Raw genomic sequence first — 17,332 nt, 5'->3', positions numbered from 1 at the left:
CCAGGAGAAAAGGAAAAGAAAAAGAAAAGATTAACAGGGCCCTCGGAAAACCGACAATATCACGGGGGATCAAGCAAGGGAATCCAACATCGCAACATCTCTCCAATGCACATCATAATATACCGGTTCTCTCTGCCCAAAAACTGGCAGGCACCATCGCTGGAAATGAGATGAAGAAACCGACTCTGCCTTCCTTTTGAAACGTCCATTAGAAAACCCAACCAAATCGCAAGTAAGGAGAGGGAGGGACCGGTGCGGTTCACCCTGCTTCCCCAGGCCCTTTGGTCTTGAACCCAGGGATGATATCTCCCTGGATCACATGGGAGGTAGGGAGTGGGAAAATAGCACCCTTCGTCTCGGCGAAGGAACGTAAATAAGCTGAAAGAATGATGCAGGTCCCGGGAATGAATGCACGAAGATAGATCATAAGATCAGGGGGAATAAGGAGACAAGTTCAAAGAAAAAAAAATAAGTGAAAGCCATGACACCCCGCCGTTGACCAAACAGTTTCCACGAGAAATAGTTGAACATGGAAACAAGCAAGGGAATGTTCCCTGAAACGGATGTGATTGCACGATGCATCGAGGTAGAAAGGCACGAGTGGTGCCGGCAATCAAGGACGAGAAGGAAGTAGTCATGTACAAAAAAAAATGCGAGGTTCAAGATGCCATGTCTGCGAGGACGATCGAGGTATCTCTCCCAGAACCAGCAAGGGAGTGAAATGAATCATGACCCTCACCCAACGTGTTGGGAAGGGCGGTACGGATGACAGAGGGTCATTCTCATTGAAGCGTTGGCGGGACCTTCATGACCATTCGCCCATTGGCACGTTTGTAAGCCATCTCCACACCCAACTCGGCCATCAATGCGGCCCCGGCTTTCGGCAGAAAAATCGCGATAGGTGGTAGGGTAGGATTCTGTGTCGGGCCGCATCCCATTCTGCATTGATCGTTCATCGAGGCCGAATGAGTCCTCGTGGGTGCGCTTCATGGCCGTGGGGCCGGTTTGGTAAAGCATCCGCTTTCCTGACATGGCATCATATCCGGGGTTCGGTGAAGAGGTCTCCACAGACGGGACAATATGGTTGACATATTCGCTCGAAAGAGCCTTGAGGGATGGGAGGTGTGCCATGCTAGGAGTCTGAGCACGAGGCATCACCGGCTGAGCCATGGGCTGGTATAGACTCTGTTCAGCCATGCGGGGATCCACATAAGGTTGGGCTTTCGAGGGTTCCATGCGATAATTCAGAGAAGCCGTGGGGTAACCAGTTCGCTCCGGAGCCTGCGGTGCACACGGATATCCAGCAGGCGATGCTTCATAATCCACAGAGCTGGGTGCGCGTAAATTGGCGTATGTGGGGTGCGGCGAGTACATGCTAGGCGGTGCAGCTGGTGGCGGCGTAGGAGGAAGATGGGGAGCCGGATACTGGGTTGGCGTCGAGCCAAATGAGAGGTGTGATTGATAAGAGGGCATTTGTGCAGGTGCCATGGGAGGTGGGGGCACGGGGCGCTGGTATGGTTGCGGGCATTGGAACCCGTAGTCCGGAGCGGATGGCCGTCGTTGAACATCTGGTGGGAAACCGTACGAAGACTCGATAACGCTATTGTTGCTGTTTGAGCGTGGGCGCTCAACCGTTGTGGCGTAGCGGTCGGGCGTGGAGTATCGATCCGTCGATCGCCCGTACATAGCAGTCCTGTCCTCATCGAACTCATAATCTTCATCCCGCTTGTCGCCCCGACGTCTCATACGAACATCACGGCGAATACGAACACGACAACCCTGCTCCGCGATAATACGGCTGAGAGATGTGCTGGTTGCCAGCCCCGGGAACTTCTTCGCGCTGTACACAGTGAAGGGCACCGACTTGACCTCGAGGCGGAAGTGCAGAAAGGCCTGCGGCGAGCCCGGTTTTGATGTGTTCGGGCGAGCGACCTGGTTAGGGATGGGCAGATGCGAGTCCTGATCGGCGTCCTTGGCATCCTTGACCTCCTCGTAGAGGTGAAAGTTCAATCGGTAGCGACCCTCATGGCGCACCGAGAGATCGGGGAAGATAAAGTAGCCAGCCTGCGATGGACGGTCGAGGTATGCAACACCAGCGACCGGCACACCAGTTAGTACGGGGCACGAGGGCGGACCAGCCACCCGACCGTGGGCAATGGGGCGTGCGGTGTCCAGGGTCGCGTAAAGAAAGAAATTGGCATTATAGGCGAAGGTGATGTCGGTCTTCTGTGCCTCGTTACCGGGCTCGGACTCGAAGATTCGCAGTTCAACCACGGGCGGAGGGTCGACGGGGCGACGGTCAGCAGATGCTATGGTGAATGGTCAGCGAATGGTTCAAAATTCGACGTAATGCGATGCTTACACTTCGCTCCGGCGCCACAGGCTCGAGCTCGTTCGGGCTGTTGCATCACACTCAATTTATAGGTGATTCGTTTGCCCTCGCGCGTAGTGCGGTGGACACTGTGCTCCGTCTCATTATGAGGCGGCATCATGGGTGGTCTGGTCGCCATTTTCGATGGCGTTACAGTTTAAGTCCACCCAATGAATCTAAAAATCACAGGAGCATCAGCAATCATCCATGGTGGGTGGGTGTTCGCAGTCGATGGTCCCATTCACGTACATCCAATCCAATCCTTTTTCACGGGTAAAAGTCTCCAGTCGCAATCGAGTCGTGTTCCCTTCCTTTATTCTTTTCCGGTTCGGTATCGAGGGGGTTTTTTACTTCGTGGTTTTCGTTCCACTTTCTTCCCTCACGCAGGCCGCCCTGGCTAAGAACTATCGCAGGTGGATCGGAGGTCGAACTGGCACATGCGACCGATATAATTTGAGAGAAAATAAAATATAAGAGCTGGTAGCACTATCCAGAGCAGCAGCTATGACCCCGTCCGAAGAATAGGTCAAAAAAATAAGAATGTGTGGACGAAAACCCCCGAAGGAAGACAAAGGGAGATGGTGAGAAGGGGAAGAGAAACAGAGCGAGGGAGAGGGAGAACACGGGGAGGGGGCAGAGAGTGGGAACGGTGACACTAAGTGCAGATTCAGCCGTGACCATCGGGGTACGGGGGCTTGCTATGGGCCGGCACGGCATGAACAATGTACATGTACCTGCTCAGTACTTGGTATCGATGGTATCGAGTTACAACTTAGCATAGTATTCTCTACTCGGTTTCCGAGTTCACCCCAAAAGCTTTTGATTTTAAATTGGTTTTGATATTGATTTTCTTGTTATTATTATACTTGTTGTTGTTGTTGTTGTTCTCCATCTCAATATTCCCATTTGGCATGTGGGCAATGCCCGACATACTTGAGCAGAGAGTAGTGCCCAAGCAATATAATACTTGGAGGACCGAGGTATAGTAAGATACACGTATTCAGGATTTCGGGGCTGTCGAATCCATCTGGCGATCTGCGGTCTCAGGCAAGCTTCCTCGATCTTGCCCGGTTTGAGTCTAGTGGCTCTTAGGGCTCCTTCGCGTAGTTCAATAGCTGGTATTTTCATATCTTCAATCAATTGCACACCGATCTCCGTGATTATTATTTTACTTCTGCGGTATACTCCGAATCTGTGCGGCCCGATAACTGGCATTTGCTGGTCTATTTGGGCAGACCAGTGGACCGGAGTCTGATTGCATTAATAGTCATAAGAATTGTTTGTGAATCCATTCAGTGTGTCATTGAATATCTCTGGGAGAACTATGTCGGTAATGAGGAAAATGAGAATTACGTACATCTATGTACATCTATGTATATCCACTTTTCAAGGCAACTATTCCAATTCCAAGGCTATATACAGTTAGTGCTGTACACATCTCTCGCAATTGCAAATGTAATCCATGGATTAATTCATTAATTACATTAAGAGTTTCTCCAGGGTACCTTTTCCACCTGGATCCATGGCTCATCGAGAGTCAAATAATCCGGAGATGGACCCATGCGAAGGAGGCGATAGGATGTCCCGCCAAAAAAGAAGCTTGCCCCGGATCCATGGGAAGCTGACTTCTTTCCACCTCCCTGGTTTCTTACTTTTTTTTCTTTTCTTTTTTTCCCGTGTGTCCACTTAGTGTGTAAAGATATTTACCCTTTTTCCCTTCCCCCTTGTCATCGGCATCTCCTCTCCATGGCGCAACTTGGCATTGTCCACCCACCCAATCACTCGCAAAAAGATGAAGGCCCAAGACCCAGCTAGCCGGTTTCTGGTAAGAGCCAGCTTGGTGCGGCCAACCCGGTCCTGGTGTGCGGGTCTTTATGCGGCAAATTTTGATCTGCGAATCCTTCGCACTCGCCCTACTGTATTATTCCCTGTATTCTTTGTATTCTCTGTACTCCCCCCGCTGGCCCTTTCTCAGGCATCGTTCCTATTGGCGAGACCGACATGACTCGCTTCTGATTTGCGTTTCTTTTCTTTACCTTTTTAGGACTATCAAATTAGAGATTTTTTCATACACCCATCTCTTGATCTCTTTGATTAGTATGGATGATTTATACGAGAATGATCCCTCTTGATTAATTAATCTATATCTACTGTTTGATAACCCTGTATCATTAAATTTCATTACAGACTCCCTTCCCTCCCCCACTCTCACGGTCCGCACCGAGGAGAAACCCCCATTTCGGGGCCCAGTGAGGGTATCGTGGAACCGCAAACCAGAAAAATGAGTGTCCAGTAATCTTGGGTAGGGCCTGCAGATTAGCCAGTGATACAGCATCCATGGATCGAGTCTAGAGTCTAACGGTCAAGTGGGGGGCATGTACAGTAGATGAGCATTTACACAGTATTTTTTTTTTACTGCCTTGACAGACCTCCCATCATCAGCGCTTGAGTGAATTCGCAAATTATAGAATTTCAAATATTCTATATAACCCCACTTAGTAGGCAGCTACTTTTTCTATGAGCAACTCTGAGAAAATCTCCATGTACACACTGTAGTGCCAAAAATCGGAGATAAAAACGGGGACAAAAACTCCATCCAGTCACTGCTCCGGCCGACCTGAAATAATGGAGTCCCCCAAATCCCGAGGAAGATCATTGTCCCTATGGTGCTAAAGCCCTGTCCACGACTCATTGGACAATGGGAGAAAAAGATCCTGGGTTATCATGAATGTTGAATATACTTACTTTGCTGGATGGGAATCAAATGTTCAAATAAAGCGTCGATGGATGTTGTACATATAGTATGTGCAGTAAACATAAACACAAAAAGAAACAGGTAATCTGCCTGGCAAGCGGATCAGGATCTTCATGGATCTAGTGAATGCGAATCCTCACGCACAACACAAGCCAGGTGCCCTTCCTCAAGGGTAATGATCCTGTGGGCAGTGGCCAAATGAAACAAAGGGGGAAGAAAAAAAAAGCAAGGAAATTCTGGGGCGGGTTGCAATACCGGCTTCATACCGAAGCCGACCAACACTTACTTCATGGGTGCATTGGTATATACAAATCTCCTACCTCTACTAACCACCGATGGCAAGACGTCCACTTCTCAACACTTTCACCCATTTTCTGCATTAATCTCATGAATATGGAATATTGGATGGCCATTCCAGAAGGATTTTCTCAGGAATGCGTTAGTGCTGGAGTGGATCTTGGCAGGGAGTTTTATTGAAATTGAGGAATTCCAATAACTCGACAGAAAAAGGAAACCAAAAAAGGGAATCGCGTTGTTGATATCAGTCAAAACCCGTTTTTTTTTTTTTAGCTTTTCTTCTTATGACATATTATGACATACACCTTCATCATCTTCGCTTTCCATGTGTATATTCTCATTACAGAGTAATAAGATGTAAGATCCGCCTCGGCTCGGAACCCCTTGTCGAGTCCCATTACTAGTTGTTTCTTGCATGTCTTTGGTGCCTCTGAATGGCCAACGTTGACGATCGGCGACGGCCGTTTAATCATGTGAGCGAGATATCGCAAAGTATTTCTTTTATTATTATTATTTTGGATGATTGACTTGGGATTATCGGAGGTCTTCCAGCCAGCCACCGTCCAAACCCTCCCCCCTCCTCGCTCACTGATGCACATGTCCACGAAGTAGGGTTCAACGGTCGTGTCAGGTCCCAAAGCCCCCTCATCAGCCCCAACCGGCCTAGTTTGGGGCAGGATTGTGCAAGGTTACAGATTATGAGTATTAGTATTTTATTATTGTCGTTATTATTATATATTCTTAAAATTGATTTGTTTAAATTGACTTTTTTTTCCCTCTCTGAAACTATATGCATATACGCCGGCATCATTCCCGCAACATTCCTCGATGGACGGACCACAATCGACTCCGCTCCGGCATATAATTTAAAAAAAAAAAAAAAAAAAAAAAAAAAGAACGTGCAACCCTGGTATGTACAGGGTAGCCTCAACAGGTGAACGCTTCTTTGTTAATCCACATACTATATACTATACAGACTATACAGACCGCCAGTTCTTAGTGACTCTAGCGCCACGTGGGAGAGCGACTTACCTTCCTCTTTAGTCCCACATCCAAGCCCTCTAATTTACTCGGCAGACACACTAAAGCAAGGAGAGGTATAAAGCGGGTTGCATTTTCAGCACTAGCCCACCTAGTAACAATAGTACATTAAGAGAGTGAGAAAGAAAAGAAAAGAAAACATGGTCGCGGTGACATCAGATCGAGATAGGATCGACAACGCTACACAAAGAAAGCCGTGCAACGCATACGTGTTCCACGGTCAGCCCGAGATATGGCGAGTCGACTGTATTAATATTAACCTAATGTACAAGTGAAAAGAAAGTAGGGGAAAAAGTATCCCTTCGACCTCCCTATAATCGACAATAGATTTGAACACTGACCCCTCCCTCCCCTCTTATTCTCCCCCCATTTGTGGATCGTATCTCGGCTATTTGCTTGGATCGAAGCCACCTTTTGAACCAGTATCCACCTGGTTGCCCTTGAGATGCCAGGAGTGAACTACGGAGGATTCACCCGGCCGTGTCGTGCATTCTTGCAAGTGTTGTTCCTTTTAATTATACCAATAGAAAATAATTGTCATATATAGTAATGAATACATAGTTCTGGGCTTCGACAAAATATAACCGTGGTGTCATCGCCCTTAATAGATAGGAGAGGCCTGATTACCGGTCGAGCTGTCATTTGGAGAGGGCATCGCAGAGATCCCCTAGATTCGGTGATTTAACCGCCCCTTCACCCTTGGGGGCCGACAGACTGATGTTTTGTTGACATTTCATTCGAATCATTCTTTTGAAAATACATGACAATCATAATAATAAGATATTAGCATTGACATTATAACTGTTCTTCACGGCTCAGAGACCCACCCGCAGGATTTGACATTCTTCCAACACACTAAGAACCGTGCGACTCGATTCCAAATCATTTGTCATGTCTGACTACTGCTGGAATATACTTTCAAGGCTCGGGTCGGTATAGTTGTATAGTTGTATAGTTGTTCACTTGGTGTATACTTGTCAAATAACCCCAGACTTAATAGCATCCATACACGTGGAAGGACCAGCATCCCAGACAAGAATAGAACAAACAGCCCAACACAAAACAGTAGAAGCAGATAACATGGGCTCAGCTGGTCTGATCTAAAACAGTGCCACTGCCCCCAAACTGAAACGGATGGCGTCTGGGAGAAATAGAGTCATGGACCCCATCTCAATAACTTGGAACTCGGAGGCGACTTACTCCCCATAAGTAAAGGGGAAATCTCATTCTGGCCCCAGTGGAAGGATCTGCTGTGCATGATTCACATGTTTCATGCTGTGATCGCTGGAGGGGTGCGTAAGGCTGTTCTGTTCGAGTGTGGGGGTTAAGTGGACTGTGAAGATACTGGGTGAGTCTCTGAGTCTCTGTTGTGTGTAGATTGCCAATCCGCTTGACAAACGGGTTACCTGAGACTATTATAGAGGAATTAGAAAAGATTGAACCTATCAAATAGTTCAAGGAGATATAATGGTCACTGCCTTTCGAGGGCGAAGTATATCAACTGGTTAGATATTCCGGCTACGTGCAAGCACATCCGCATGTCCAGCGTATGTTCAACTGGAAATAAATTATAAACTTCGTTGTTGAATTCCCTTAGACAAGAGTTAAATGGCATGTTGTTATCGAATTGAGAGAAGGTTGGGGTGTGTTGGTCATATTTACAACTCAACCTAGGAATATATAGATCGCGACATGAGTATTTTGCTAACCAGCCTTGAAGGACATCCACAAATTTACCACAGACCAAAACGGCTTCAAAATATTCAAGCATCCAAGCATCCAAGCATCCAAGCACTAATTTTAATACATCCATTTTTTTCTCTCTCATTCCGTGACCGACAATTCGCGGGCTCGTGATTGGCGCATCTCCATCCCCAGCACCACGACCTCCGCAGCCTCCACCCCCTACGCTCCTCACTTCTTATGGATCTTCTATCAGTTCTGCCGGGCTTCGCAACAAAACCATACGCACATATCCTGCCTCCCCTTGAACGAAGCAAAATCACCACCGTCGACCTCATCACCCTTGACACCCTCGAGATCGCCAAACGCGCCCATGTGCCCCCCGCAGACGTCCGGCGGCTCTCCGCGCGCATCATCGCGGCCCTGCACGCCGACCTCGGCATTGAAAGTGCCCAGCCAAACATAGACACCTCGAGCGCGGCCGAGTCGAGCTCCAGTATCAATCCCGATGCCGTTGCCCTGCACCCCAGCCCCGCGACGAAACTCGCGTCGCGCTGGAACTCGATCAGCACTTTGGACCCCGCGTTGGATGCGCTGCTCGGGGGTGGGATACCGGCGGGCTATGTGACTGAAGTGACGGGCGAGAGGTATGTGGACAAGCATACTGATGCAATCTACGGACATCTCTTTTTGTTAGCCATCTACCTGGACTGCGACCTGACTCGATTCAATGGTTGCAGCGGGAGCGGCAAGACGCAATTCCTCCTCAGCCTCCTCCTGGCCGTGCAGCTGGCCGAACCACATGGCCTCCAACGACGTGCTATCTACATCTCAACCGAGCACCCGCTGGCGACCACCCGCCTGACACAGATGCTCGAGTGCCACCCGTACCTCTCGCGACTAACGGGCGAGCAGGCGCCGTCGCTCCAGAACATCCTGTCAATAAACGCCATGGACCTAGAAACACAGGACCATATCCTCAATTACCAGCTGCCCGTAGCCATCGCGCGCTACAAAATCGGCCTGGTGGTCATCGACTCCATCACCTCCAACTACCGTGCTGAGCACACCTCCACCAACATGCTGGCGCTCTCCGCGCGGTCCACCGAGCTCGCCAAACTCGGCCAGCTGCTGCGCAATTTGGCCGCCACAGAAAACCTGGCCATCGTGCTGGCCAACCAGGTCTCGGACCGCTTCGATTCCTCCGACAACAGCAGCAGCAGCACCATCGCTGACTCGCGCCCGCCGTTCCCGGCCGCACTGAGCCAATCCACGGGCCGCGACTCCGGTGTAGCATCTCCTATGCCGCGGCCGCGAGCGGACGCCGAATCGCACCAGTTGGCTGCTGCGGGCCTCGCCCCGTCCTCGTCGCCGGGTATCCCATCCTCGCCATACCCTTTACCGGAAGACGACCAGTTCGACGGCTCGTACCTAGTCGGGAACCCCGCACGCACGGGCATCCTGAGCCTGTTCTACCAGGAACGCTTCTTCACGGGCTGGGGCGATGGCCCGTGCCCCGACTCGACATCGCTGAAGACCCCGGCGCTGGGCTTCTTCTGGTCGACGCAGATTGCCTGCCGCATCGCCTTGAAAAAGGAGGATATTCGGCCTATCCTGCCAGATCTGGGCGATGGCGCGTATCCTGCGCCGACTCCGAAGACTGCCGAAGACTATATAAGCCGGAGTGTCGAAGACAAGAAGAAGCATTTGCCGCCTGGGTCCTCGAAACCTTCCAATCACCCAGAGTCCAGCACAACAGATGCAGAAACATACCCCACACCCGCTGCCCCAGAATCCATACAACTCCCCGTTCTTGCAGAGACAATTGCTTCCTCACAGAAGCATACCCCGTCTTCCACTACCCCCGAGCGCACTGTCAGACGAACCGCAAGACTCGTCTTTGCGCCCTGGGCTGCCGGCCGCAGCGATGACCGACTGGAATTTGAGATCTGGAAGGGCGGCCTGCGCACTCTTCAGCCCGAGTAAGCCAGCTAGCTAGTAGGGCCTTTTTGTTGCTTTGCGGCTATCTGGGCGTATTGGGAGCCTTGCAGCTCAATCTTGCTAGATCTATACCAGAGGATCTGATTTTGCTGAAGGGAGCCGAGTTTCACATAAACAATCACGATGCAATGTCCTACATACTCCATAGAAAGAAAAAAACAAAAAAAAAAAAAAAAAAAAATCAAGATAGATAAAAAGTCCAATTTATTTCAAATCATTATTCGTTCCATCCAGCACCTTTTCTTGTTTTTTTTTTTTTTTTTTTTTTTCCAGTGGAACCTTTGCGGCTTGTGGCGGATGACAGTGACAGCTTTCACCCCGCAAATCTCCAACGGTCCCGGCAAGAACCTTTTGTTCTTTTCTTTGCGTTGTCCTCGTTGCCCTTGAAATCCCTTGTTCCTCTTACCAGTGCATCATCTTCGAGGATTGTTGCTTACAAACTAAGTCTATGGCACATACAGCAAGCAGACAAACGTCCATACAGAGAATGATAGAAGTCTAGTATTCAGCTCATGGTCTCGTCACAAAGTACAACTCCCAGATCCATGTCTTCCCTACAAGAAGCTAGGGAGGACGAGGTCCGGGTTCGCTTGAAAAAAAAAAAACAAAGGCAAAACTTAACAGTCAACACAAAAGGCATGCACAAAGAACCGAGAACAGCCCCCCAAGAGACTTGAATGAGAATGATCAAGATCAAAGAATACGCTCCATATTAACCATGATGAGATATAGATGAGGGGGATTAGGGAACCAGAACAAACACTCGAGACAAAAACAAAAGATAAAGAGACAGACAGACAGAAAGATGAATCTCCTATATCCACAGACGATCACCGGAAACCCGCCATCTTCGCCCACCTCGTATCTCTGCTCTGGTGAGAGTTGTGGGCATCCCTTTTCTTTTCTTTTTTCTTCATGTACACCTCCACACACGCCTTCACTCTTTTTAGCATCGGCTTCGCTTGACCCAGAGACAACAGAAACCGAGAGATGAAAGATATTAAAAAGTCAACACGATCTAAACCGAAGAAGTGCTTGACGGGGGAGGTTCGTTGTGGTCCAGTTCGATCCAGCGAGAGACACCACGGGAGGGCAGAGGGGGGTTTCAAAAAAAGAAACTCGACACCGTCTTCTTTTTTTTTTTCTTCTTCCTTTTCGGGATTTTCGATCTATATCTTCGAACCGAATCACACAGCATGCTTGTGTGGCTTGTGTGCGCGCAACATGTATCCACAAAGGACGATCTCAATGGGGGGGGGAATGCAAAGGCAGACGGCAGGACCATCTAGTTGGCCATTTTGGCCGGCGGGACACCGATGCCGTTGGTGTTGCGATAGAAAAGCACACCCTGGCTCTCACCAGTGGCACCCTCAGTGGGCTCGACCCAGTGGCAGACGCGGGCGCTGGTCCAAAGGGCCTTGAAGAAGCCCGTCCAGCCAGTCTGGGCATCGGTGCGGTAGTGTTGTCCCATGACGCCCTTGATGGCCTCGCTGGCCTCGTCGGCGTTGTAGAAGGGGATGTTGCTGACATAGTGGTGCAGCACGTGGGTCTCGATGATGCCGTGGAAGATGTGGCGGCCGACGAAGCCAAAGTCGCGGTCGATGGTGGCCGCGGCTCCACGGGCAAAGTTCCACACCTCGGGCTGGTAGTGAGGCAGGGTCGGGTCGGTGTGCTGGAGGAAGGTGATGGCCACTGGAAAGAGGTCAGTGGTATACAAACCAAAGAAAGGGGAACGAAACTAACCGAGCCAGTGGTTGACCCACAGGTAGGGAATGCCGTACCACACCAGCAGGTTGAGCCAGCCATAGGTGGTTCCGATATAGTACAGCGCACTTCCAGTGAGGAAAAGACCCAGGTCACTCAGGGCAATGTACTTGGCATCGCGGGCCTCGTACAGGGGGCTGGACGGATCAAAGTGGTTGACACGGCCGCCGAGGCCATTGGCCTTGCCCTTGCCGCGGCCCTCGGGCTGGCGCTCGTGGTTGTTGTGGCCGGTGACATTGGTAATGAGGTACATGGGCCAGCCGAACAGCTGCTGCAGGAAGAGGTTGAGGGCTGTCAAGATGGGGGTCTCCTCCATCAGCTCGCCCAACTCGTGCAGAGCCTTGCCGACGCGAGTGGCGTACTGGTCACGGGTCTTGGGCACAAACACCATGTCACGGGCGATGTTGCCGGTGGCCTTGTGGTGCTTGCCGTGGGAGATTTTCCAGGAGAAGTAGGGGACCAGCAGCAGCGAGTGGCAGATCCAGCCGACGGTGTCGTTCAGCACCTTGGAGGGCGAGAAGGCCTGGTGGCCGCACTCGTGAGCCAGCACCCACACGCCGGTGCCGACCAGACCCTGAATGACGGTGTACAGCGTCCACAGGGCCACGCGGGCGGGCAGCAACGGGACAGTCTCGGGGGTGACATAGTTGTGGAAGAGGTAGAAGACCGAGGCCAGGATGGTCATGTCGCGGAAGACATAGTACAAGCTGGTGGCCGCGGACCGGTGGAAGCAGTGCGCGGGGATGGCATCGCGGATCTGCTTGATGGTGAAGTCGGGGATCTTGAACTCATTGCCCCACGTGTCGAGCATCTTGCCGCGGGCCTCCTGGTCCGACGCCAGCGAGGACAGCGAGGTCGACGATGGCGACTGACGAGGGCTGTCAAAGGGCGAGGGCGATACCGAGCTGGGCACCGAGTTGTCCGTGGTGTTGCGGTGCAGCGCAACGCGCTTGGGAAGGGCGGTGGACGACATGATGGATGAGGAATTATATACGGAGAGAGGTCTCCGTACGGCGAGCAGCGAAGTGTTTCCCTTTTTTTTTTTTCTTTCTCCCAATGACCGAGTACCCGTCTAGTTTCACTGGTTGGGGTCAACTATGAGAGCAAGTCAGCTTTTCCATCCTCGGTTATATTGATAGTCACGTACCCGGCACCTCTTTTTCTTGTGAGTGAGTTGGGGTTACACAAGTCAGGGATTGGGAAGAAAGGAGCGGTGGGTTGATAAAAGCGCGAACAGACCCCAATGCCAATTGGAAAGGGAATTGGCCAAAGAAAAAAGGGAAGATCCTCGGATGGCAAAAAAGAAAGAAAGAAAAAAAAAAAAGGGACCCGACGGGGCTTTCCATGGTCCGTGAGCTGGTAAATTTGCAGTACCCCAACACTGGTCAAGTACTGTCAAAGTACTTTCACTGCAAAATCTCCGTGTGGAGGTACTTTGGCAGTACTCCAGCCCAGTGGTATGATCAACTGCAAAATACCCGGGCCCACCCCCTCCCCAGCGATCGCCCACGCCATCGCCTTCTGGGGGGATGTGGAAATTCTCTGCTTCTGCATGAACCGCTCTCTGCCAGTGAATGAATGGTCTGCAAGTCCACGTATCGATCAGCCCTGAACTTCAGCGCCACCTGGTTTTCGCTGCTCCCTATCGCAATTCATGATCACGATCATTCTTCACCTTAATTGGAATTAACCCCTTGTGACCACTCAACATTTTCAAGATCCACCAGGTACTTCCCGAGTGTATGCCGGCCTCTAGTGGAGACAGGTATCGCGACACATGCCTTCACATGCTCTCTCGATTTAACCGGGTCATTTTCGGGAGCTAAAATATACTAAGATATTCCTCAAACCTACTAAGATACTAACTATGGTGGGTATACATAAAAGAAAACACTCAAATTCTATGTACTTACTCAATTGTTCGGTATGTATACAAGCATGTGATAGATCATGCTCTCTCTATCAACCTCCAGTATTTTATATCCTAGTGTATATTGATTACACGAATTATGCTTATATGATATTTATCTTGATATTTATATTTATTCATAATTATTATATACTTATCGATCACTGTTATACTGGCTAGATATTAAGGAAGATAAGGAGTCTTGAAAGTGGGATCTTGTTGGGCGAGGGGTGGTCCCACCCAAAGTTTTGTTGAGGGGCCCCACACGGTATGCAAATTTGCATTTCTTGGTTTTGAAAATTCACTAGATTCTTATACATCTGTATTCTATATAGATTTACCGATGAGCAGGCCAGAAACGGCTGCTATTGATACTGTTTTAAACGTCTCACTCAGCGACGACCTTAGCATCATATACGTCTATACCCATGGCCGATGTAGCCTACTTCCATCTTCACCTCCCGGTCTGGTGCATAATATAGTTATGTAGACCCGATCAGCTGGACCTAGCATTTACATCATGTGATCTAGCATAGTTGCCGAGCTGAGCCTGCCAACACCAACCTTGGAAATATCTTCCCCTCACCTTTGCCCTTGTTGATATGTCTTATTCGACTCTTGTTTCTCCACTTACTCAATGAAACAAGATTTTATTTCATTTCAGTTCTTAATATGATTGAAAGTCCACAAAATCCCACAACCAAAGTATTATGGCGGCGATTCGAAAGATAACTGAATCGACATATGTTTTCCTCAACATCAACGACAACGCATTGGACGATATTGACAATTCTTATCGTTCGGCCAATCAATTCAAGTTCAGTAGCCCGCGATACGGGCTTGGGATTCTGGACAGGCTTCCACTTGAAATCATCCACCTGGCACTCATCCGGCTTGACATTCAGTCGCTGACTGATTTTCGACGTGTCAACAAAGGGGCAAGACTGATAACAGATTCGATCCCGCAGTACAAACATATACTTGTTCATGCACCAGCATCAATCCGCGGGAGCCTCAACCTTGAAACTGCACGGTTCTTTTCATGCCTAGATCTGTATCAGAAACTATCTACAGCTGAGTGTGACAGCTGTGGCGACTTCGGTGGCTACTTGTACTTGGCCACCTGTCGTCGCGTTTGTTTTTTATGTTTCACCGAGAAACCGGACTATCTTCCTATCCTACGGAAAGATGCAATTCGCAAATTTGGCCTTCGCTCTGAACACCTAGCAAGTCTACCTTGCATGAAAAGCTTCCCTGGCCGCTATTCGCCCCGGGAGATCAAATGTCGGAAACGAGAGACCTTATTTGATTATTCCTCTGCACGGCAAACTGGGATCGCCGTACACGGGACCATCAGCTCTATGGAAAAATACGCTTCGGAAATGGCTTCCAAGAGATTGGCGGCCTATAATACGAAACTGTCTCTTCGCAGAACAAATAGAACAAATCTGCGGCCACCTAGATCTGAAGATCCCTTTGATGGTCGCTGCTCTAATCCCAAGCGCTTCATGGGTATTATTCGCGCTCCATTCTTTAATTCTCGAACGGGATTTCCGGACTGGGGTTTCCATTGTATGGCTTGCAAAGCCCATCATTATGGTCGACCACTACATTGGCGTCGAAAGTATACGGTTCATAGTTTCCAGGATCATGTTAGAGAATGCGGAGAAATAATAGAGGGAAAACACGCCCCCCCAGCGAGTTAAGAGAAAGCCACCGAGGTACGAAGGGTGCTTGACAGCCGCTGCCACGTTTGTCACAAGAGAGAGTATATAATAGCTACTACTATATAAGAGCAGCGACTAGATAAGACCCTCACTCCCCCTAGTTCTTCACCTTCCTTATCCAACAATCTTCTACCGGCGCATTTCGTCCTTGCCGGGCTTCACCAGGTGTCGTGTACACATGTGGACGGAGGGGTCCAATGCTGCCCATCTCATTGGAGCACATTTGACATTCGTGCCTTGGCGGTCCTCACATTGTCTGAACTCTTCAGTCTTCTTACAACCACATGTGTACAGCCGGTAAAATTGGGTACACATCTTGATTGACTTAGTCTCGGTTAGTAAAGCACGAAAACCTATCTCGATGGTGTTAACTTACTTTTTTCGATGTCTGGGCCTCTATATTTAGGTTGAGGTTCTCATAGCTCTTGGCTTATGTCTAGAATAATCAGCAAAATGTCTTCATATAAGTAATAACATAATCGAGTCGTATAACTCACACTCTTGTGTATATTCTTGTAGTAAAGCTCTGAACGATTACAGTTCGAGGATCAAAGGTGAAATCGCTGCATTATATATCTCTCCCTCTACGAAATGTACGCGCTATGACTTGGGGCCGGAAACAAGAGGGCACTTCCAGCTCCCAATAGGCGCCTATGAATGTGGGTGCTGATCCATTCACGCGGATCTGGCGTGTCGCTCATGATGGTCTAGCTGCGCTTCAGCCAATCCGAGTTTCCTACACGCGCTGAAATCGTGATGAATGCAACAATGCAACCATACTGCTTTACCGCCGTCTCCTTGTTTCAGACCTAAGCTTCGCAGACTAATTATACATCGACGTTGCGAGATCGGCAGAAAGTCTTTGCTTACTCAGTTTCTCGGTTAACATCAAAAACATAAATAGCCCAAAGGATGCTGAATTTGAATATGGTCCTGAGCTGAGGCTACCGCGCTCGGGAATTTTCCGCTTGATCCAGATTTCGGTCATCAAAATGGACAATCGGCCAAAAATCGAATTACTTCAAGCCGAGGTGGACGAAAACGACCAAAGCTTTTTCCGTCTCTTGGTCGACGATTTGTCTATCAGATACATCACTGTGGAACCTCACATCTATAGCGCCGAAGATATGTGTTTTGGTCCTTCCCTAGTCTCTCTCTTGCCGGATTTCCCCCCAGGAGACTGGAACGATGGACTAGTGGCCAGAGATGCCAAGGACGGTCGACCATATTTTGCGTGCTTCAACTTGACCCAATTCCCTGGCGTGCAGAACACCTGGCATGGAACCTATGTCGACTACCTGGAGCTTTCGATCGGACGAAAGTTACGAACGGGTATTTATGAAGCCAGACATCCACTCTTCGATGATGTTGTCGTCGCCAAATTCGCTCGTTTTCCCTGGGAGATTCAATATATCGAGAATGAAACCACGGCATATCAATGGATATCCGGCCATACTATCGGACCCCGATTTCTTGGTCATTTGACTGAAAACGGTCGTGTGATTGGGCTCCTCATGGAACGCATAATTGATGCACAGCACGCGGGCACTCGGGATCTTGAGGCCTGTAGAGAGGTATTGTCTCGACTACATGATCTAGGAGTCCGACATGGGGATACGAATCGATATAATTTCCTCGTCCGTGGTTCAAATGCTACGTTGATCGATTTTGACACGGCTCAGAAATGTGACGATCGAAACTTGCTTCTACAGGAATCTGTCAATTTAACTATGCGCCTTCAAGATCCGTCGACCAGAGGAGGTGGAGGTCTTGTTTAGAAAGAA

The 17,332-nt window shown here is 49.4% G+C and overlaps 4 protein-coding genes across 4 annotated transcripts; 2 read left to right on the top strand and 2 right to left on the bottom strand.

The window, feature by feature from the left end:
* Nucleotides 1-735: 735 nt before the first annotated feature.
* Nucleotides 736-2,510, bottom strand: veA (sexual development activator VeA; the record flags this gene model as incomplete). The annotated part of the gene is made up of 2 exons (XM_056657097.1): nt 736-2,309; nt 2,363-2,510. 2 exons carry the CDS (start codon nt 2,508-2,510, stop codon nt 736-738), a joined length of 1,722 nt encoding a protein of 573 aa, XP_056509897.1.
* A 5,877-nt stretch (nt 2,511-8,387) lies between these two features.
* Nucleotides 8,388-10,133, top strand: NUU61_006569 (putative DNA repair protein (Rad57); the record flags this gene model as incomplete). Its single annotated transcript, XM_056657096.1, has 1 exon — nt 8,388-10,133. One exon carries the CDS (start codon nt 8,388-8,390, stop codon nt 10,131-10,133), a length of 1,746 nt encoding a protein of 581 aa, XP_056509896.1.
* A 1,300-nt stretch (nt 10,134-11,433) lies between these two features.
* On the bottom strand, nt 11,434-12,885 carry NUU61_006568 (oleate delta-12 desaturase odeA; the record flags this gene model as incomplete). The annotated part of the gene is made up of 2 exons (XM_056657095.1): nt 11,434-11,840; nt 11,892-12,885. The coding sequence occupies 2 exons, from the start codon at nt 12,883-12,885 to the stop codon at nt 11,434-11,436; spliced, it is 1,401 nt and encodes a 466-aa protein (XP_056509895.1).
* A 3,655-nt stretch (nt 12,886-16,540) lies between these two features.
* NUU61_006567 (alpha-galactosidase A precursor) lies at nt 16,541-17,326 on the top strand (the record flags this gene model as incomplete). Its single annotated transcript, XM_056657094.1, has 1 exon — nt 16,541-17,326. The coding sequence occupies one exon, from the start codon at nt 16,541-16,543 to the stop codon at nt 17,324-17,326; it is 786 nt and encodes a 261-aa protein (XP_056509894.1).
* Nucleotides 17,327-17,332: the final 6 nt, after the last annotated feature.

The sequence above is a fragment of the Penicillium alfredii genome (genome assembly GCF_028826965.1).
Source record: "Penicillium alfredii strain IBT 34128 chromosome Unknown utg000009l_segment0_segment0, whole genome shotgun sequence".
Taxonomy (NCBI): Eukaryota; Fungi; Ascomycota; class Eurotiomycetes; order Eurotiales; family Aspergillaceae; genus Penicillium; species Penicillium alfredii.
The sequence above is the reverse complement of the archived record's forward strand: the minus strand, read 5'-3'. Positions and strand labels throughout refer to the sequence as shown.